At 35.1% G+C, this 23,016-nt stretch overlaps 1 protein-coding gene across 1 annotated transcript in view; it reads left to right on the plus strand.

The window, feature by feature from the left end:
* Positions 1 to 559: 559 nt before the first annotated feature.
* Positions 560 to 23,016, plus strand: part of LOC150076208 (dnaJ homolog subfamily B member 9-like) — a 42,874-nt gene continuing 20,417 nt past the window's right edge. Inside the window, exons 1-2 of the mRNA XM_090387030.1 lie at positions 560 to 867; positions 22,310 to 22,550. Of these exons, the coding sequence (XP_090243156.1) occupies positions 22,325 to 22,550 (226 nt within the window). The 5' untranslated portion in view covers positions 560 to 867; positions 22,310 to 22,324. The remainder of the gene's footprint in view (positions 868 to 22,309; positions 22,551 to 23,016) is intronic.

Consider the following 23,016-nt stretch of genomic DNA (forward strand, 5'->3'; position numbering starts at 1 on the left):
TTCAATAATATTCTAGTACATTTAGGAGTCGTCTACACGTTTCTGGAATATTCTCGAATATTATAGAAATTTCTTAAATATTTCATAAATATTATTTAAGATTTTATATAATAGAAAATATTTTAATAAAAATTGGTAAACACGTTAGTCCTACAGACTCCTACTTTAATAAAAACTTTGAAAATTAAGAAAAATGAAACGTGATTTCCAACCTTTAGGCAGAAGTGTATGTTCATATAAAATGAGACCAAATATAATGAATTATAAGCAAAAAAATAAACAAAAATATTATTTCAGTAAACATATACTGGTAAAATATTGGATTAATCATTGCTTTTAATTCGCCGTTGTTCATATCCAATTTTTTTCTTTATTTTATTTATTTAAATTGCTAACTCTAATGTAGGTTGTGCGTTGCATCTCGAACACGTTGCGATGTTTTCATACGCGATTCAGTTTTCAGATTCGACGAATGTAAAAAAAAAGTAGTTTTAGTCATTCGGTACTGTTATGCTATCAACATAGATTCGTGTCCGTATATGTTTAATCCACGTTGCCAATGTTTAGAATGATGCAATCACAACACCTGCCTGTAATTGGACTATTCGTATTATGCATTTCAATTCGCCCGTCGTTCATGTGATGGAATATGTCCAATCTAGAATGGAATCGTGTCCTTATTTCTTCTTTATTTCATTTCACTTTCTGTGAAATTGAAAGCTGACTTGGCTTTTACTTTTATTTAACTCTTAAATCAGTGATACATGTGTACTGTTACGTTTCTCTGCATTCTTTTCCTACATTGTCATAGGCATGTAGATTTGTTTATTACCAAGTAGAGATATTGCAAGAACAGTTCTGTTAGAGGTAAGTTTGACAGACGTCACAACTATTTAGGTTGTAAATAAAACAGCTGGCACTTCTTGCATAATATAATATAAAATTCTCTTTGAGGCCACCATTAGCAATTTCAGTTTAACTTAGCCGACACATATTTTTATCTTTGTATTTCTATGAATAGGTCCGATTGAGTTATAATGATAACAAAATGCCAAAATTTTATGGAACTATCGTTTTTAGAATTTTACTTAAGCAGCCTTTATTGGAAGCGTTTTGCAGCTGTTCGTTATCATATAGTTCAGATTAAAGGTGGAGGGGGGAATGTTTTTTGTTTCGTGCTTTGATTTTTATTTCCATCTCCTTATCGACCACTTTGTGCTGTTTTTAATTTTGGTTTGCCTTATCCTCGACATTTATCCTCCGATTCTGTTAATTTATTACGTGTCCACGATATTCATTTTATTTACACCGTATTGTTTTTAACTGATGTTAAAAGACTTGAAGCAACCTTTTCAATTTGCATAACCAGAATTGGGACTTAATATCGTAATGTAATATATATATATATATATATTAATTTAAAATCCCCAAATTAATCACATAAGTGAAGATCCTCCTGGAGCTTACGACGTTATTACTCTTTTTGTGATAGCAAAGACCTAAATATTTCATAATAATTTGCTGATTGAACATTTTCAGTGGGAAACAGGAAATTTTTCATAGTTTACATATAAATCAGATTTTGTAATATCAAAATTAAGTGTGCAATGTGCAGGGTAATTCAGAGAGGAGAAAAATAAAAGTTATAAGTGCGAATATTTTTGAAATTAGTGTTTTCTACCCCTGGAAAAAGAATAGTCTTTTTTAGAATGGGATGCATATTAATACTATAAGCAGACATTTCCATTATAATTTGTGTTAGTAGTGGCAAGTGATCAAGGAAGCAGGCTTATACAGCATTAGCCAAAAATAATTATTATTATTATTCTCTGTTAAGCTTCCTTTGGCTACAAACATTTTCAGTTGTGTTTATTTTATTTATTATTATTATTAGCCATACGGTGCAAGGAAGCCTGAGGCTTATACTACACCAGCCAAAAAAAATTTCTGAATTACCCTAAGAGAGAAAACAAGAGTCAGAAGTAGAAGGAATCACCAAGAAAGAAGAATGATGATATCTAGCTCAGGACTAGGGTGTGCCAAGCTCATACTCACCAGATGCGAGTCTCTGGAATTATGTATGTTTGAGTCAAGACAATTACTAAGAAGTGTGCCCCCCCCTCCAACTAACTATATCATAGAAACGTATGCCATAAATTTGTTAAACTGACATATTAAGTTGCAGCACCTGTATTCTGAGCCTGATTTGTGTACTTGTGTTTTCCCTCATTATCACTACATTGCCATATTATCACAAAGAATTAGTCTCCAGTTGGCTACATTTTTAAGAATTATCCACAGTATCAGTAATTAGATACATTCACTTTATGGAATATAAATAGATTCAGAAATAATTTTATAGTTATAAAACTGAAAACTAGTGAATTTGTTTTATATACAGTTATCCAAAATTTCATTTAATGTGTTTTTAAGAAAATAAAGAATTTTTCAGATTGCCAGTCAGAAAAATTTTTCAATTATTTTAAAACTGTATAAGTGTATATGGTATATAATGTGCAAATAATGAATGCAAATTACGGTAATTGTCTCAATTATTTAGTCATTAATTTCCTACTTATCTTTTATACTGTAGATAGCCTGCATTTAAAATCAAATGAACTATCCAAAATACCCTCCGCCCCAACTGTTTCAGATAACTGGGGTTCTGCTACGATTTATTTTTATAATTTTACGTGGAATATTGTTCCCAGATCTCTCAGAACCTCTTTACTCCTTGAATCTATCCAAAGCACACTTACGTTAATGAGCTCTCTAGTAAGGAGAATATTCATATTTATATGAATGCAGTTAAGAGTATTCATATTTGTATGAATACTCTCCTTATTGCATGTCCCTTGAAATTATCCAAAATAATGAACCAATTAAGATTGGTAAATAAAAACTTCTTTTATAATAAAATAAAGAAAACATTTAGAAGTATTACAGGATTGGGGGGGGATGGAAGTTATTATTAGCAGCCCTATGGTGCAAGGAAGCCTGAGGCTAATACTGCACCAGCCAAAAAAAATTGAGTTACCCAGAGAGACGGAAGGGAAGAGAATCACCAAGAAAGAGAAGAATGATGGTATCCACCTCAGGACCCTGGGTGTGCCAAGCCTATACTCACCAGATGTGAGCATCTGGGGTAGAATTATGACTAAGTTTAATATCTGAAAAATGTACATCCCAATTAAATCTTATGCCTAATAAAAAATTCTATCCTTCCAAAGTAATCAAACAAATACTACAAATAATACGGGTATATGAGAAATCAGCATTGTTTTGGTTTCTGAGTGTTACTATCTTTTCCAAGTCCTGCTGAATCCTTAACATTCCTTTCAGTTGATTTTTTTTAAAGGAACCAAAGCTGTCCCAATAAATGTACAGTAGAACCTCACTAATTGGTCAACTTCGGGACCAGAGGGGTGACCAATTAGTGAAATAGACCATTTAGTGAGGGAGTAAATAAAAAGTCAACTTGTAACCGTAAAAAAACTAGGAATTATTTATTAAGTTAAGCTATACCTATGATCTAGTAACAGTAATTTAAAAAAAATACATACATGTATATTTAAGAACATTTTTAACTTAATAAAAAAAAACTTATTTAGATAATAATTTAATAATAATATTATCTTATTTAGATAATAATTATTTAGATAATAGTACAGTAAAAAAAAAAAAAATCTGTTATTTTTGTTTTGTTTTGGTATTGTCGGTGTTTTTCAGTAGCCAAGTTATATATTTGTTGTAGTAAAATAATTTTTGGCTTTTCTGCTTCTTCTTGGCATTCATACCAATTGATTATCTGTCAGGGATTGACTAGTTTCCTTATGGGAAATGGTAGATTTTGTGGGCCTGTCATCTTCTTCATCTACTACTTCAGTAGATCCTGCAGAAACCTAGGAGACAATTTCATCATCCATAAAAATCATCATCATTGCGTCTATATCACACCAATTTTTGACATAGTCTTCATTTAAGTTTTTAAATATTGGCAAGGATCTGCAAATTTCTATTAAAACTGGTGGTGTTTAAAACAGGTTGTACTGTTTGAGATGGCCAGAGCTTATTCCAGGCAGATTTTAGCATCTTTTCAGGAACACTTTGCCATGCATTAGCTGCATTATAGATAGCATCCTTTATAGTATATTCCTTCCAGAACTGTTCTACCTCTAAATCATTTTCATATAGTGCCAAGTTCTGTAAAAATAATTTTCTATACTGCCTCTTAAAACTCTCTATAATGCCCTGGTCCATTGCCTGTAATAGGCAGCACACGCTCCTTGATTAGACCTGGGTTCGAGCCCATCACCACCAAATACGGAGGATGCGGAAAGGTCAGGGAATGACCACCGCATATCCCAGAGCAATATGGCCTTAGTTGCTAACCTAAAAAACAAATAGCAAACAAACTGTAATAGGCTAGTTGTGTTAGCTGGAAGAATATGCAATGAATGTTGTTATGGGATGAAAATTCTTCTAAATCATCAAGGAGATGGGCAGGAGCATTGTCCATTATCAAAAGGGCTTTTTCTGGGAGGTTTTTTGTTTTAAGGTAAGAAAGAACTTGGGGACAAAATTCTTCTGTAAACCACTGCTTAAAAATTTCTTTGTTCATCCAGGCATTATTTTGGGCATAATGTTTTACAGGCAGTAAATTATAATGCATGTTCTTAAAAGCATATGGTTTTTTTGCTTTGCCGATTACTGCTAATGTCATTTTGTGGTTCCCACTAGCATTGGAACAAACAAGAATTGTTAAAATGTTCTTTCCTTACCTTATATCCTGGGGCTGAAGATTCTGACCCAGATGCCAGTGTTTTTTGAGGAAGTGCTTTCCAGTATAATCCTGACTCGTCACAATTATATACACCTGTTCTGCATACAATCCAAGATCACTAATGCAGGCACTTAGTTTTTCGTGATAACGCACTAGGATTTCACTGTTAGCACTCGTCTTCTTTCCTTCAATCCGTAGTTGCCGAATAACATGCCACTCCTTAAACCTATGGACTTGCTTTAAAATTTGGGTCACCGTTCAATTTTTTATTCATTTGGAGTGCCTTTTCGATGATAATTGGACTTAATGGAATCCCTTGGGAAGGGATTGGGAAGGGGTAAAAATATATGATTCCTATCAGGAGTGTACAAAAAACCAAAGTCAGAATTATTCCATGCACCTAAATTGGCTCATTATGGCCGTGTTTTCCTTGTGCCGAAAAGACCACAAACAAACAGCCCCAAAATTATGAATTAAATAAAAAAATCTACTTTTTTTTTTTTTTTTTTACAGTGTTATTCTTTATTATTATAAACAAAATGAAAGTGCCTCCTCTAGTGGATCATAAACAACTTGTATACCAGTGCTATATGTGAGGTATGGCAATAAAGTTCCTGGACTGCCACCGTTGCAATCATGTTTGATCAGTTTGAAAATAAACGGAAGTGGTATGTTGTAGTTCAAACTTCCTCAGCAGATGGCATTACAGAAATTGTCTAGTAGGCTGACTAGTTGCAAATAACAACCAGTTTCTTAGTAGCATTAACATTCTATGTCACGATTTTGTAAGGGGCCAATGAATAAATATCAAATTTAGTTTTAAACTGGAAAATCTGCAGTAGAAACGTATGAAGTGTAAAAACTGTTTTAATATTTCATAGTACATCTGCATGTTTCATGATGATGAAACTTGCAGTCGTACCAATGTGTTTGAATGGTATAAGTGGTACAAAGATGGATGTAAGGATGTTTGCAATGACTGAAGAAGTAAGCTTCCATCAGTCTCTCAAAATGAGGATAGAGTTGCAAAAGTTTGGAAAATTGTGACAAGAGGTCATTGTTTCACCTTCAGAATGATAGCTGATGAGTTGGATATGAATAAGGAGATGGTTCCTCAAATTCTGCATCATAGATAACATAAACAAAGATATTTTAATAATAATGGGAGACTTTAACACAAAAGTTGGAGACATTTTGACAGACTTCAGCGACATATTAGGAAAGTTCGGGATAGGAAATAGAAATGAGCGAGGAGAAGAACTCTTGTACTTCTGCAAAGAAAATAAACTAATCATCACCAATGCACTGTTCTACCACAGATCTCAACATAAGTATACACGGACATCACCAGATGGAAATATAAAACAACTGCATTAACTACATTTTAATAAATAACAACTGGAAATCATCCATTCAAAATGTTAAAACTCTTAGAAGTACATATTTTGACACTGACCATGAACTGCTAGCAGCAACAATTAAATGGAAATTTAAAAATACAAAGCCAAAGAACAATAGAGCAACATTAAATATATTACGATTTCAAGAAGACAAAATAAAGGAAATTTATGGGGAAACACTACAAGAAAAATTAAAAGATAGACTATTCATCATCTGTGGAAAATATATGGGAGAAAACTAAACAAATGACTAAAGATGCAGCCTTAGAAATCTTGGGAACAAAACCAAATAATCCTTGGATAACAGAAGAAATTTTAGATATATGGACGGAAAAAAGACAAATGAAAACCCTAAAAAACAAAATAGACAACCTATGTAAAGCTGCTAAAAGGAAATGGTTGAAAGACAAAGCAAAGCAGTGCAAAGAGGCAAATAAAGGTCATGACTCTAAAACAACTTACCAGGTTATAAAGGAACTCAGATTCAAGAGATCGACAAAAATGGAGGACGATATCTAAATAGGGACTCAACCTGTGCCAAATGGAAGAGTAGAATGATGATGATTCTACAACTGTGCAAGAATTTGCCTTTAGCCAGTGGTTGGTTAATTGCTGGAATGTAGAGTGTTTCAGTACAACCCAAAGATGAAGCAACAGAGCAGCATGCAATGGACCTCAAAATCATCACCAAGGCCCATAATGTTTACAGAAGTCAAGGATCAAGACAATGCCGATCATTGTGTTTTTCTGACAAACAGGAAGTGATTTGTATCTAAAGGGGAGAGGGTCAATGCAGTGTTCTACAAACAGGTGCTTAAAAGTGTATTGAAGCATATTAACTGGGTGATGCCCCACAATTTTGAGAGAAGGGCAGTTGGTTCTTGTTGCACAAAAACCTCAGGGACTCACATCTAGTGAGTATGGGCTTGGCACACCCAATGGATATCATCATTCTTCTCTTTCTTGGTGATTTCCTTTTACTTCTGATTCTTCTTTTCTATGTCTCTCTCTCTCTCTCTCTCTCTCTCTCTCTCTCAGGATAACTCAGAATTTTTTTTTTTTTTCTTGGCTGGTGTGCAGCAAAAACCTCAGGCTTCCTTGCACCATATGGCTAATTATAATATTAACAATACCCCCACCCATTCTGCATTTGTGAAGCCATTTCTAATAAAACATGACATTGTACAGATCAACCATCCACCCTACTCTCCTGATCTAGCACAGCAGACTGTTTCCTCTTACTGGGGTGAAAACTGTCCTCAAAGGAAAGAGATTTCAGGATATTGAGGATATAAAGAAAAACCTAACTGCTGAACATAATCTCTTTAGACACCTTTGCTGACATTTTTTTCAGAAACTTTTATGGTGTAATAAATGCATTCAATCAGGTGGTGATTTTAATCTCCTTTACTTTTTTTTTTATTGTACCAGTCCAGGATACAATATTATTGCCACACCTCATATATCTTTCTTGTGATTACTAGAGGGGACATTCATGTTGTTTAGGAGTGATTTAAAGTGATATGCATTAAAACATTTATTAGTTATAATCAGGGTTATTTTTGTAAAATATAAACTTCTGGAATGCTGAGGAAGGGTGGGGTGGGGGGGGTCTGCAGGTTTTCCTTCAGGAAAATATTTAGGAAATCATTGTGCCAACAGCATTAATAATAATACACAATGGCATTAGCAATAATATATATTTTTTATTTTAAAATAAATGTTTTTATTTCTTTCAACTTCCAGAACACTGTTCAGGTACAAAAAAAAAAAAAAAAAAAAAAAAAAACCTGTAATAATTTATAGGTTATATGTACTCTTCTTTTTGTAATAAAGAGAACTTCTTTCTCTGTTCAAAAAGTATATATTAGTCATAAATTCCAGTGTAAACATACAGTGGCGGACAAAAAACTGCATCACTTGTGAATTTTGCATTGTGGGTTGCAGAAATGTTCGCAATGCATTTGTTAGATGGGATATATATATCTCTTTGAATGAAATCCAATAAAAAGACTCCACCTGATATACCTAATTGCTATAAATATCTTCCCAAATGGTAAAATGTATAATTAATTAATGCAAATATGAGAAATCATGCAAATGGCAATCATGACAACCAAACATAACATTTTATTACATTTACGTGTATAAACTGAAATGACAAATTAACATAATAGTATAATGTACTGTAAATGAGCAAAATAAATCCTCGATATTTTGTTGTTCCTCCTCGAGCTGCAATTACAGCCTTGCAACGATCTGGCATAGAGTTAATCAACTTCTGGATATATGGTTGTCCAATTTTGTGGTACCACACCCTTACAATGCTCTTCTGCAGCTGAATCTTACTTTTTAGCTTCTTCTGAGCAATTTTAGATGACATTATGTACCAGAGATTTTCAATAGGGTTAAGATGTGGACTGTTGCCGGGCCAATCCAACACTGTAATGCCAGCATTTCTGAGGTATGACTGCACCTTAAGGGAGAAAAATGAAGGAAAACATTGGTGTAAGTATGTTTAAGTCTTGTGAGAGAAGAAGACAAACTCATTAAATCTAAATAGCATAAAGCTTACCAATTTTGCTGTGTGGCAAGGTGCTAAGTCCTGTTGAAAAATGCAGTTTTGGACATCTGTGTGGTGATCCCTAATAACGGGTTTCAGGCACTCCTCCAAGATAGTGTAGGTTTCTGCATTCACTGTTCCGTTAATAAACTTAATTCGCTCCACCCATTTGCTTGTTATGCATCCCCAAACCTTCTGACCTGCAGGAAACTTTACAGTCTATGTTATGCAATCAGGATGGTATGCCTCTGATTTTCGTCTTCTGACATATTGCTTCCCATGCAAGTTGAATTTTGATTCGTCAGAAAAGATGACTGTGTCCCATTGCTCTTTTGTCCATGAAACGTGTTTTAGCTCAAGCAAGTCGCTTCTTCCTCATTTGTTGGGTCAACAAAGGCTTCTTGGGCCAATAGGCATATAGACCACATTCCAAAAGCAGTCTGGATAGTTCGTACACTTATTTCAACACCAGAGGCTATCTCAAAGTCCTGTTTTAGATCAGAAGCACTAGCATGGTGATTACGAAGGCATAGCCATTTCAAATATTGATCTTGGGAAGGCAAAGTCACTCTCTTATGGCCTGATCACCGGTTTCATGCTTTAATTTCAGCACCCTGAATATTGTTGACTGGTGGCAGTCTATTTTATCAGCAATAGCATGCATAGAAAGCCCTTCCTGGGACAGCAACAGCTACACTTTTTTTTCTTGGTGTCAACTGAACACATGGAGTCATGCTTCCACCTCCACAAAACAGGATACAAATGTGAGTGTGTGTACCCTTCCAACACCGTATTTATAGAAACTGCTGATGCAGTACCTTGCAATTACTATATGATGCAATAGATGTGTTATCCAATGCAATACCTTTGCTTTATGACAAACAAAATGACTGTAATCAAACTTCTTACACGTTTTGCTACAAATGTTACTTTTTTTTTTAGAGTGGTGCAGTTTTTTTTTTGTCCACTGCTGTATTTGTGAGAAACTTTATTATTTTATAATAATAAAGAATCATCATCATCAGCCATTTTCAATCCACTTCAGGATGAAGGCCTCTCCAGCAACTTTCCAGTTCCTTCTGTTTTGTGCAATGGCCATCCATTTACTACCCACAAACTCATGAATTTCATCTATCCATCTCCGCCATTGTCTTCCAAGATTTCTTCTAGCTCCTCTTGGATACCATTCTGTTATTTTCTTAGTCCATCTGTCAGCATGTCTTCGAGCTATGTGTCCTGCCCAAGACCATTTTAGTTCTTTAGTTTTGATAAGAATGTCCTTTACTTGAGTATTCTGCCTAATCCATGTGTTTCTCTTCTTATCTAACAGTCTGATTCCCAATATAATTCGTTCCATTCTTCGCTGGTGGTTCTCAGTTTCTCTTCCATTCTTTTGGTGAGTGCCCAAGTTTCACTTCCATAAGTCGTGGTGGGGAGTATACATTGATTCTTTATTTTACGTTTCAGAGAAACTGGGATATTGCTCCTCAGTATATGGCTGTATTTCTTAAATGCTATCCATCCAAAATTTATTCTTCTCTTGACTTCCAGCCATTTACCATTATTACAGCTAATAACTTGTCCCAGATAAGTATATGACTCCACCTTTTCAATTACTGCTCCTTCAATCATTATTTCCCTTTCTGTGGCATACTTGTTCATCATTACTTTTGTTTTAGCCATATTCATCATTAGTCCAAAATCCTTACTAACTGTGCATAACTGATTAAGATTTTCCTCTAATTCTTTGGGATCGTTGCTTATGACCACAATATCATCTGCAAATCGTAAATGGTTTAGGTACTTTCCATTAACATTGACGCCTTTCTGAGACCAGTGTCTAATCTACTGAAAGCTTCCTCAAGGGCAGCAGTAAACAGCTTCAGAGATATTGTCTCCTTGTCAAACTCCTTTCTTGATTTTAAATTTCATACTTTGTCTAGTCTAATAAAGGAGGTAGCTTTCTCATATTTTCTTCAAAATCATAACATATGGGGTATCTATGCCTTGTCTTTCCAGTGCCGAAAACATTGCCTTATGCTGTATGGAGTTAAATGCCTTTTCATAATCCACAAATGCCAGGCATAATGGTATTTTATATTCATTTGCTTTCTCCATTAGCTGTGATATTATGTGAAGGTGGTCCATAGTTGAGAATCCTGTCCTAAAGCCAGCTTGCGCTTTCGGTTGATTCTCATCAAGTATTCTTTGTAATCTGTTAGTAATGACCCTTGTGAACAACTTGTAAATGTGAGATAACAAGCTAATTGGTCCATAATTTCCAATTTCTGATTTATCTCCTTATGCAGCAAAACTATGATTGCATTATTCCACTCCTTAGGCATCACACCTTTTCTAATGCACTTTGTGAAGAACCTTGCCAGTTTTTGTGTTATGTCTCTTCCTCCCAATTTGAACAACTCTGTAGTAACATCCTCTTCCCCCGGGGCTTTCTGATTCTTCATTTTCTTCAATGCATGTTCTCCCTCATCAGGAAGAATATCGGGTATGTCATATGTGTTGCTAATTTGCGATCCATCTTTCCCACTGCCGGCATCATTCCCTCGCTCTTTGTATAATTCTCTATAGTAGTCTTCTGCTATTTGAATTATGCCTTCTCTGCTATTTATAAGTACACCATCGCTATTCTTCAGTTTCAGTATCATTTGTCTTTCTGTATTACTGCTCATTGCTGCTGATTTAAGTCCTTTGTTTTTCCTTAATGCTTGTTCTACTTTTCTTGTGTTAAATGTTACATTCTCTCCAAATCTCTTTCTAATGGCTTTGCATAACTCAGTATACTCAATTTTCTCCTTGTCAGTGTTTATCTTGCTCTTCATTTGTCGCCTTCAGTTCATCATAACAAGTGTTTTTTGACTAATTTTTTCTTCTTTGGATATATTTTTCCCTTGGGCCTTATCACTTTCAGAAAGTTGTAATATTCCTCGTCGATATCTTGGTCCTGAGCAGTCTGCAGAAACTCAAACTTGTTCTTAAGTTCCAGTACATACTGCTTTTTCTCTTCTTCTGTTATCTCAAAGACCTTTGTATTATTTACTCGAGTCAGTTTTTTCCATTCCTTTCCTACATCTATATCAAGTGTACACCTTACCATTCTGTGAATACTTCCAACATTTACCTTATTTAGGACAGTAACATCATTAACGATATATCTTCTGTTAGTGAGGATGAAGTCGATTTCATTAGTTGTTAATCCATTTGGACTCTTCCATGTCCACTTTCTGTTCACCCTTTTCTTGAAAAAAGTGTTCATTATTGACAATTCTTGAGATTCTGCAAATTCCACAAGTCTTTCATTTCTTTCGCCAATTCCAAAATTTTCTATAGTTTCCCTTTCTGCGCTGTTTTGTCTTTTTCCAACCTTAACATTGAAGTCCCCCATAATAATAGTATAGTGGGTTTTCTGCTCATCTAGAAGACTCAATTTTGGTGTAACTTTCTTCAACCTCTTCATCATCATGGCTCGATGTTGGTGCATAAATCATTATAACCTTTAGTTTTTAATAAATAATAAATTCATATTATTTATTAATAAGGTAAAAAAAAAATCTTGATTTTTATTTCATTCATAATTTAGGTGCATGGAGTAATTTTGGCATTTATTTCACTGTACATTTTGATATTTGGTAGGAATTGTACATTTTGACTTTTCATGGTATTTGTCATGTACTTTCAGTTGCTTATCAGTTATGTTTTTATTGGTTTCCCATTGTTATTACAGATTTCTCTCCAGGAGCTCACATCTGGTGAGTATGGGCTTGGCATACCCAGGGTCCTGAGCTGGATATCATCATTCTTCTCTTTCTTGGTGATTCCTCTCTCTCTCTCTCTCTCTCTCAGGGTAACTTGGGAATTTTTTTTTTTGGCTGGTGCAGCATAAGCCTCAGGCTTCCTTGCACCATATGGCTAATAATAATATCAGTCAAAGTTGTAAATTCTCTCCACTAGAGAGCTCTGCTGTATCCATAGATACTACATTGGTTCAAAGTAAATGAAGCAAAAGGTTTTGGGTAGCATTCTAGTTTTCCAGTGTATGTGATGCGTATTTCTGGATTGCCTATAGTTGACAATGACAAATCATAAGTGGACTTAGTTCTATTGTGGTAGGTGCCAATCAGTAGAACGATGGGTATGTGGAAATATGTGGTAGTCAGAAATCTATGCCTTTTGACTTCTTGAAATTTTAGAAGACCAGCTAATCACCATGCTACTTTTGTGTGCTTAGTGAACATTTATATAAATAAGCAAACTAAAGAACAAAGAATGCTATGCAAGCATATCATCCACTATTCTTCCAGTGTCACACAGTCAAAGCTTACCACTTGGAATTAATTGGATCACGGCTGCAAAATAATTTGCCTATGTAGAAAAGCCATTTCACTTTTGCCTCTTCTTACATAGGTGCTAATTCTGTGCTACTGTCCTGATAAGAATGATCTTATTTTAGCATTAAATCAGCTCACACACCAACCATAAGAATAAGTATTTACTGTAACTAAAATATTTACATATTAAAATAAAATAAATATTTACAAAAACTGCTATTATATTAAATTAAATTATATACATGTAAAAAACATTAAAACTGTGATAAAATCCTTGAGATAAAATACACCAAAATAAACCGGATTAAAAGCAGTAACAGTAACTTCCTGCAGCACATCCATATATAACAGGCTCACGGTACTTATACACATGGTGCAGTCGGCGCATGGTCTGAACTGGAAGCGGAAATAGCTCGGGAACGTGTTAAGCAAAACCGTTCATCCGTACTTAGGATGATAGTTTCAAACAGAGGATGCATACGCATACCTCTGTCCCTATTCATAATATTGTGGTCGGATGAACAGATTCGTAGGCTCTCGAGCCATTTACGGTTCCAGAACCCATGCGCTCGATCCACGATAACCACATCCTCTGGGGAGATTTGATGCTGCTTCTCCCAAAAATGTTCAGCCATAGCAGACCTTAGAAAATACAGATACCCCCAGAGGATCATAGAGAGGTTTAGTAGAGGAATAGAGTCTAACCGTCAGGAACCGTTTGTTCCTGTGGGTACCGCATACATTCCTTACTATCCGGGCGTTACTGAGCATCTCGCTAGAGTTTTGCGGGGTTATAAAACACGCTGTGTGCAGCTTCCCGGGCGGAGGTTGCACACAGTGTTGTCTCAGGTAAAAGACCCAATAGCAAAGGACCTGAGTAGTGGAGTAGTATACAAGATAAAATGCCCGGATTGTGGGGAATGTTATGTGGGCGAGACAAAACGATGGCTCAAGGATCGTCTGGGGGAGCATGCAAATGCTATAAAAACCACTGATTACAATAAGTCTGCTGTGGCTGAACATTTTTGGGAGAAGCAGCATCAAATCTCCCCAGAGGATGCGGTTATCGTGGATCGAGCGCATGGGTTCTGGAACCGTAAATGGCTCGAGAGCCTACGAATCTGTTCATCCGACCACAATATTATGAATAGGGACAGAGGTATGCGTATGCATCCTCTGTTTGAAACTATCATCCTAAGTACGGATGAACGGTTTTGCTTAACACGTTCCCGAGCTATTTCCGCTTCCAGTTCAGACCATGCGCCGACTGCACCACGTGTATAAGTACCATGAGCCTGTTATATATGGACGTGCTGCAGGAAGTTTTGTTACTGCTGAGGAAGGAAGCCGATGCTTCCGAAAGCTCCAGAGATTTTTATCGCTTTTAATCCGGTGTATTTTATCTCAAGGATTTTATCACAGTTTTAATGTTTTTTACATGTATATAATTTAATTTAATATAATAGCAGTTTTTGTAAATATTTATTTTATTTTAATATGTAAATATTTTAGTTATAGTAAATACTTATTCTTATGGTTGGTGTGTGAGCTGATTTAATGCTAAAGTATGAATTTGCCCAACCTCAGAGGCCTTTTTCAATATAAAGAATGATCTTTTTGAAGTTGGCTTTGATCACAATCTAGCAGAGTAATGTCTTTTCATTGACAGCTCAACAAGAAATATGAAGATTGTTTTGTTTCATGATAGAAATAAATTTTCATTAATTCATATGATGGAAGCAGGGCCAGCTCCAATATTTGTAAAGCCCTGTTCAGGAATTTACTTGCAGGCCCTTGTTTGTTATTTTCTTGCTCCAGAAGTTAAAAAAACTACAGATATTATTGAAAGTGAGTATAACATAAAAATTACATTTTTAAATAAGTCCTCTGTTCAATATCAAATGAAACATACACATTGAGAATGAAGTATATGCTCTACTTCTATCAATTTTAAAGTCGACTCATGCAAGTGCCCTTGGAGTGATGATAATGTGGGTAAGACAAAGGTAGGTGCATTGAAAGAAATGCAGGAAAGACACGGATGATATTATTATTTAGACTATTTGAGTTATGGGGTCTGTTCGACAGAACCGATGGAACATGCTTGTGGCTGGCCCTGGATGGAAGGCATGCAAGGACTTTTATTACAGAAGATTAACTATGAAAATTATAAATGAGATATCTCTGAGCACTTCAAGATCCTACAAGATTATTTTTGAGTTTCAACAAAGTAAACTTGCTTCCTCCATCTATTCGAGCAGAGCAGAAGACCAGTACTGTATCAGAACAAGGGCCAATTTGGCATTTTGTTTTTGATGGCGGGAATGAGGCTAATAGCTTAAAAAAGAGGGAATCCAGTCTTTTGGGAAAGGGAAGGGTAACATCATATGAAAATTGTTGTTTGCAGATAATGCAGAAGCATAATATGCTTTTAGGATGCGACCCCCCCCCCCCCCCGCCATTAAGATATTCTATTGTATGAGATGAGAACAGTGCTTTCATACAGTGTAGTTAACAATGTTTTAGTCCAGGCATTTATCTTAAATGTTACCATCATTTAAGATAAGAATAGTAAAGTCCTGCATGAATTGGATATTCATGATGGTTTTGTTTAGACCATAGGTTCCCAAATTTTTTCGGGCCACCGCCCACTTTGCAAGACAAATTTTGTAACACCCCCATTATAGCAGTTTTCCGCGTTCAAGCCGTTTGATATTTTCAACGTAAATAGCAACTAATGATACATTACTGCTTATGCCGTTAAATTATTGAAAAAGTAGTGGCCGATATGTGCTTCATCTTGAACACAGTTATTGCTATACCGATTTTGATGAAACATAGCCCATATGTAAAGATTGTAAAGTGTATGCTCAAATAACATTATGCACAGTTTCATACAATGGTTTAAATATGAAAATTCGGAATACATATTAGGAGATTGTATTACATTAGTAAGAATCTTATTGTAATAATTAAAACACCATCAAATGTATTAGAAAATTGTTTATTTCGAACTTACAAAGGAAAAATAACAAATTAACGTGAAGGATGAGCCTAATGTATTTTTAAAAGTTTGTTAATATCGGGTTCAACTTTCGTTAAAAACAGTCGTAAATCGCCAAGCTCAGTTATATGCAATCGGTTCCTCTTCTTATATAGTAAATTTGCTACAGCACTAAACCCACGCTCAGCCAAATAAGAAGATGGAAATGCAATTAAAAATTTCTGCACTATTTCCCATAATCCAGGGTACAGTGTCGGTATTGATTTCTGAAGCCAGAACTCTTGGTATCCGCTTTTGAATTTTATTTTTAGTTCTTCATTTGTTGTGAGTTTATGAGTTCCTCTTCTAAATTTGATGATCCTGCTGTGTTTACATGTGAGAAAGGATCTAGAACCCAATTTGGTATATTCGTGTTTAGAATATCCTTGAATCGCTCATTAAAATCAGCATGGAAAACCTCCAAGTGTTGGCAGTATGTAAGTAAATCTTCCTTTTTGAGAGACACTGCTGATAAATTTGAAAAGTGGCTATATTCCCCTCAGCCTAGATTCCGCTTGAACAGAAGTTTCCCCACAAAAGCAGCAATAACGTTTTTTGTTTTAATTAAATTCCATTCATCACCTTGTAATTGTAGATTGACTTCATTAAATATTTTATAGAGGTCTGTCAAATAAGCGATGTCATTTTTGGATGTAATCAGGTTGGCCCACAATCTGTCATCTCTGTTTTCTAGGAACTCTAGTACTGAATCAAACAAATTTTAAAATTGATTCAGACAAATACCTTTTGAAAGCCAACGAACTTCTGTGTGAAGCAGAAAACGATTGAAATCTTCATCGTTTTCACTACAAAGTTGGCTAAACAATTTGTCACTCAATGAATTGCTTCTAATCTTGTTGACTGCTCTAATAACGTAATGGAGCGACGTATGCAGGAGTTCACTTAAATTCTTCGCAACCAAATGTTGACGATGAAGAACACAATGCATAGCGAGTACATTTGGTACTGCTTGTTTCAAATGCGCTATGAAACCCTTGTGGTGCCCTGTCATTGCTGGAGCACCATCAGTAGCAGCAGACAACATATTACAAATAGGAATGTCTTTCTCTTGAAAAAACTTATTCGTGGTATTAAATATAGATTCTCCCTTTGTATCCGCTTCCAAATTTTTAGCAAATAATAATTCTTGACAAACTTTTTCTTCTTTTATGAATTGTACATATGATAAGAGTAGTGCTTCATTATTTGAGAGTTGATTCATTGAGTTGAATGGAAAATTGGCATGCCTCCAAATAATCGCATAATGATTTTTCAACGTCTTTGAGACATTTCATCGATTCTTCTTTGCACTGAATTATTGCTCAAAGGAATTTTCCTGATGATATCTGACACTGGCTTATGAAGCACAGTTGGCTAAACTTTTACTGCTGGCAAGATTAATTCCTCACCAATTATGTGTGTTTTCCCGCTTTTGTGATTAATGATGAAATATTATAAGAAGCTTATAATCCGTCATTATCTTGTTTATTGGATGACGCAAAAAGTTTTGATATAGTTGGATGTTTAAAATATTTTTCTTCTAGTACTTGAAAATAGGACAAATCTTTATCCTTTTTGTCAGCATGCATTTTAGTCAAATGCTCTTGTAGCCTAGAAGGCTTCATTGCTTCATTTGAAAATACTTTTTGGCAAATCAAGCACATGGGTAATAATTGGTTCGTAGGAGACTGAATAAAGCCATATTTCAAATACTCAATTACTGTACTGTCAACATTTCTTCTTAGATTCAGACATAATGAAGTAATAAAATTTGCAACAATATTCACAAAATAAAAGATTTAATTTACACTTTGTATGACTCCACTTATCTATCACACTTTCAACTGATGATTGTTGGCAGAGCACACAAAAAATAATGTAACTTATTCCTAAACAGCAAAAATGTACGATCACATATCAATTTATGAATTATTATGTCAGCAAAATGGCCTTGGAAGCTTTGAAGATGAATCGTGCTACGGCATTAGTTTAAAATTTGCGCCTAATCTGCCTTAAATGAATAAACAGACGCGGAGATACAATTGACTGGTCGAGCTTACGTCATTAGCGTTACCAAGGTGATCCAAGGAGAAAATAAAACTGTAAACAAATTTCATGGAAAACAAACAGTTGAGCATCATTACTTGCGAACAATATTTTGCATTGTCACTCTGTCACAACATTTTGCTTTTACTGCTTTTTGTAATTGTTGTACAAAAGAATTGCAACGAATTGGTTTTGAAAAACAAAAATATCGCATTTCCTTTCTTCAGTATGTATTGTATCTACTAACAAAAAATATAGAAAATTCATCTATTGGCAGCCATACTGGAAATGGAAGGAAAAAAAAAAAACCTGTCGTAAAAATGATCACTACAATGCACATTTCATAAAAAATTTTTGCTTTATTGTAATTGTTTCTAGAGGACTAAATTTTAAATCGGAACAGCAGTTTCATGGATGTATATTTAATCTTACGAACTTTCAAGAAAATATTTCTATTCATAGCTGTGTTATAAACTTCAAAAACTTATGTCGAAGGAAGGAACTTCGCATGCATCTTACCTGGTGTGCAAATGAAAAAAAAAAAAAAAAAAAATATATATATATATATATATGCTACGAGTAACGGATTGTTTTATATGCATTTGATACCATCAAAAAATTTGAGGGAAAAATTGAATTTTCATTATCACACACACACGCCCGAAAAATTCACCGTAAAGTGTCGTATGTTTGCTTGCTTGAATTCCATTCTGAGCAGCAAATGTAATTTCACTTCTCTTGCACTGACAGAGCTGCTGTTTGCCGAATGAAGGAAAACAGGGTTCGTTTTCCTGAAATTTCCACTTCCTTTCATTCACTTGGGGGGAAAAAACTCCTTAGGGGAGGTTGTTCACCCTTTCTAGTCCCACCCTAAGGGAAAGAGACAGAGAGAAAGAAATAAAAATACTCTTTTGGTGGGAGGAAGGCCAGGAGATTGTCAAAGGTCCACAACTGTAACTTTCATCACAGATGCTGAAGTTCTAGTAAGTCAGTTTCATCGTGGATTCGAAAGTATTTCTTTATTGCGTTCAGCTTCACAACAGATGCTAAAGTTCTAATAAGTCAGCTTCATTGTAGGATGCCTAAGGTCCGATTTTTGTCCGGTGTGCATTCGATAAAAAACCCTCTTTGCTTTATTGTAATTGTTTTTCAGAACAATATTTTGCAATAATCCCCCTGGAAATCCCCCTGAAAAAAAAAAAAAAACAAGGTGGTCACTCACTTTGAGTGACCACCTTGTACAGTTGTGGACACTTCCAGTCAATAAAATCATCAGTAGTCGTCCTTTATTGTACCTAAAGTAATTCGTTATGTTGGGGCACATGGTTTTTGCTCCTAATTGAAGTAGCACTTTCGAATTTTGCCCAAGTCGATTATCTGCACATATTGAAAATTAGAAGGACAGTAAAAGAGTTGATTACTAAAAACAATTACAATAAAGCAAACTTTTTTTTTTTTTATCAAATGCGCATTGCAGTGTTATCAGTTTTACACCAGTTTTTCTTGTTTCTAAAAGATGAATTTCCCTGATTTTCTGTTCGTAGGAGCAATACACATTGAAGAAAGGAAATACAATCTGTTCGCCTTTCAAAAACAGTTGTTGCTACTGTTTCGCTTTATTGCTTCTTATGTCAACTCACAGTAGCTCGCGTTCGTTGTTGCATTTCAAAGGCCCCAGGCTAATTAGGGTAGATTTAGAAAAATAACAGAAAAAGGCCTAAAAAAATACACACTTGATGTCACATTTTTGTCATTTGTGTGAAATTCAATAGAAGGTTTTGAAAATTGAAGTGGAAAAATCAAAGAAAACAGTTCTGGCTTCACCTATAGCGAATTTCAGCTGTGTCCCTAGACTAAAAATTATAGAATTTTATTAGTTGACCTTTGAACTGGGTCCACTGGACCCAAAAAGATAAAAATACGGATAAGGAGCCACCGACCCCTAGACCGCCTGAAATCCCCCCAGTTGCTTCTGAATCCACTATTGCCCCCTAGAAGGCTTCAGCATCCACTGCAGGGTGGTACCACCTATTTTGGGAACATATAGTTTAGACTAAAGTTGGTTGGTTTAGTCTAAACAAATTATTAGACTCAAAAAAAAAATATGCCGTATTTCCCCATGTATAAGACGCTCCCATGTATAAGATGCACCTTAATTTTGGGGCCCGAAATTTGAAAAAAAAAAATGTATTACATAAAGTTATTGAACTCAAGTTTTATTCATACAACTCATCACTGTCAAAACTCCCACCCATTAGCTTGTCCTCATCTGTGTCTGATGACGAATCACTGTCTTCATATATTGCCTCGTCCTCAGTTCCATCTATGGCATTTTAAATGCTACACTTGACAACGATCTCAATCTTGATATTATCCCAGGATCTTTTCACCCAGTTACAAACTTCTCCTATAGTTGGTTTCTTCACTCTTCCTGCTGGTGTCAAATTTTCCCCAGAAGACTTCATCGATTGGTTCCATTTGTCTCTCATGGCAGCTTTGAAGGGTTTGTTAATGCTGACATCAAGTGGTTGGTGGGGCTGGGATGTCAAGCCTCCAGGTATGACGGCAAGTTTTGTTTTTTGCTCTCGCAGCAATCTTCTTTGTATTTTTTGTTGTGTGCCCTGAACTGATCAAGCACCAATAGGGCAGATTTGCGTAAGAGCCCACCTGGTCTCCTGCTCCAAACTTTCTCAAACCAGATCTTCATCCCATCCTGATCCATCCAACCCTTTTCATGAACGTGGACAATCACCTCGAGGAATGTCTTCTTTTGGCATTGTTTTGCGTTTGAAAATCAGCATAAGAGGCAGCTTGGTTCCGTCAGCACAACAAGCTAGAACAACTGTATAATGGCTCTTTACATGTCCACTTGTCTTCACAGTTACAGTTTTAACCCCCTTCTTATCAACAGTTCTGTTACTTGGGACATCAAATTGAAGGGGGACTTTGTCCATATTTGCAATCTGTCCCAACTCAAACTGATGTCTTCCGACATTGAATGACAAAACGATGAAATTCAAGGACCTTCTGCTCATAGCTTTCAGGCATCTTTTGGGCAAGTCTGGTGCATGTACGTATGCTTAGTCCATTCCGTTTCATGAACCTGAAGCACCAATTGTGTCCTCCTTTGAAATCAGTAATTTCTTTTTCATCATCAATTCTTCTTGCCTCATGCTGAACCATCTTTGTGGACACAGGAATTCCAATTTCCCTTTGCTCTTCAATCCATATCTTCAATTCCCTCTCTAAATCAGGCCATTTTGCTGACTTGCCTCTCATGGCCTTTTACTGCCGTGGCATTTTCAGTAGGGTTTCTTCTTCCCATAGCCAGTCTTGGATTGTTTTCTCAGTTGGAGGAGGACCAAACTTACGTTCAGCAGCATGATTTCCATTCACTTTTGCAAACTGGATCACTTAACTTGAATTCAGCACTGTACGAAAATCTTTTCTGAGCCATTTCTGGGCAGAACCTGGCAAAACGTAACCTAAACGTAAACAATGAGCGCAAAGACAAGCGCGGAAAAGCGGGAAACGTAAGTAAAAAAAGAAAATCTACAACCACTGTATAAGACGCACCCAGTTTTTAGACCCCAAATTTTTCGAAAAAAAGGTGCATCTTATACATGGGGAAATATGGTATATATATATATATTTTTTTTTTTTTTTTTTTTTTTTTGTTGAAGAATATGAGTAATTCAGAACATTGAAACAATTATAATGAAAAGGCAGGATGTAGCTATGATAGAGATAATGACAAAAAAAAGTTAAAAATATTCATTTTTGACTGAACTATCAGTTTATCTTTCTTGGTAATTGTACTCTGAAGATTTTTTTTTTAGAGATGATTTTTATGGGCATTCCTTTTGGTAGAAAGACATGTCTTTTTGCAAGTTGGATAATCCCTAAAATATACATAGGTATAGTGTATTCATATGCAAATCTGATTTTTTTTTTTTTTTTTTATAAATAAACAGGGATGCAGTGAAATTGTCATATTTATAATTAGCATATCCAAAATCACAGCAAGAAATGAATATAAAATTTTCTATACAATGTAATATAAAATTTTAAATTTTGATTATAAATCATTTTTATCATTAAATTGGTTTTCTGTTTTGATTATTTCAGATCTTGCAAGAAATAATGCAGCTGTTAAAGTTTTTTGTTGTTAGTAGTATATATCTTCTTGTTCATATTATTGATGATGCCTTAGGAAGACTTGGGAAAGATTATTATGAAATACTTGGTGTAAGACAAGGATGTTCAGATAGAGAAATTAAGAAGGCATTCAGAAAACTGGCAATGAAATATCATCCTGATAAAAATAAGGAAAAGAATGCAGAAGAAAAGTTTACTGAAATAGCACAAGGTAATTTATAAAATGATTTTGTTGATTTGTCTAACTAATTATGATTGCACATCACATTGATTAAACTTTAGCCAGTGGCCCAAGAGTATACCCCATGTTTAAGAACAAAAGCTTTATATTTCTTTATATGAAACATTATGATTATACAGGGTGTTCATTTTAAAAGTAAACCCAGAAATAATCAAAGGAAAATACAATTTATTATTATAATAATCAACACATAGTAGTTTATAAACAATGCTAGAAATGTCCTCCATTGTTAGCAATGCATAAATTCATTCTTTTGATCATGGTGCAAGCAGTGTGACAAAGTTTGTTGATTCACTGCTGACTGTATTTTCAGTACTCGCTTTGAGCCACTGAATGCTTTGTGGGTTGCTCTTGTATGCTGTCTGCTTTAATAACCCCCATAAAAAGAAGTCTGGAGATGTTAAATCAGGAGATCGAGCTCAAGTCCTTGTCATAT

The sequence above is a fragment of the Mastigoproctus giganteus genome, chromosome 13, assembly GCF_048544385.1.
Source record: "Mastigoproctus giganteus isolate SK-2022 chromosome 13, ASM4854438v1, whole genome shotgun sequence".
NCBI classification, from domain to species: domain Eukaryota; kingdom Metazoa; phylum Arthropoda; class Arachnida; order Uropygi; family Thelyphonidae; genus Mastigoproctus; species Mastigoproctus giganteus.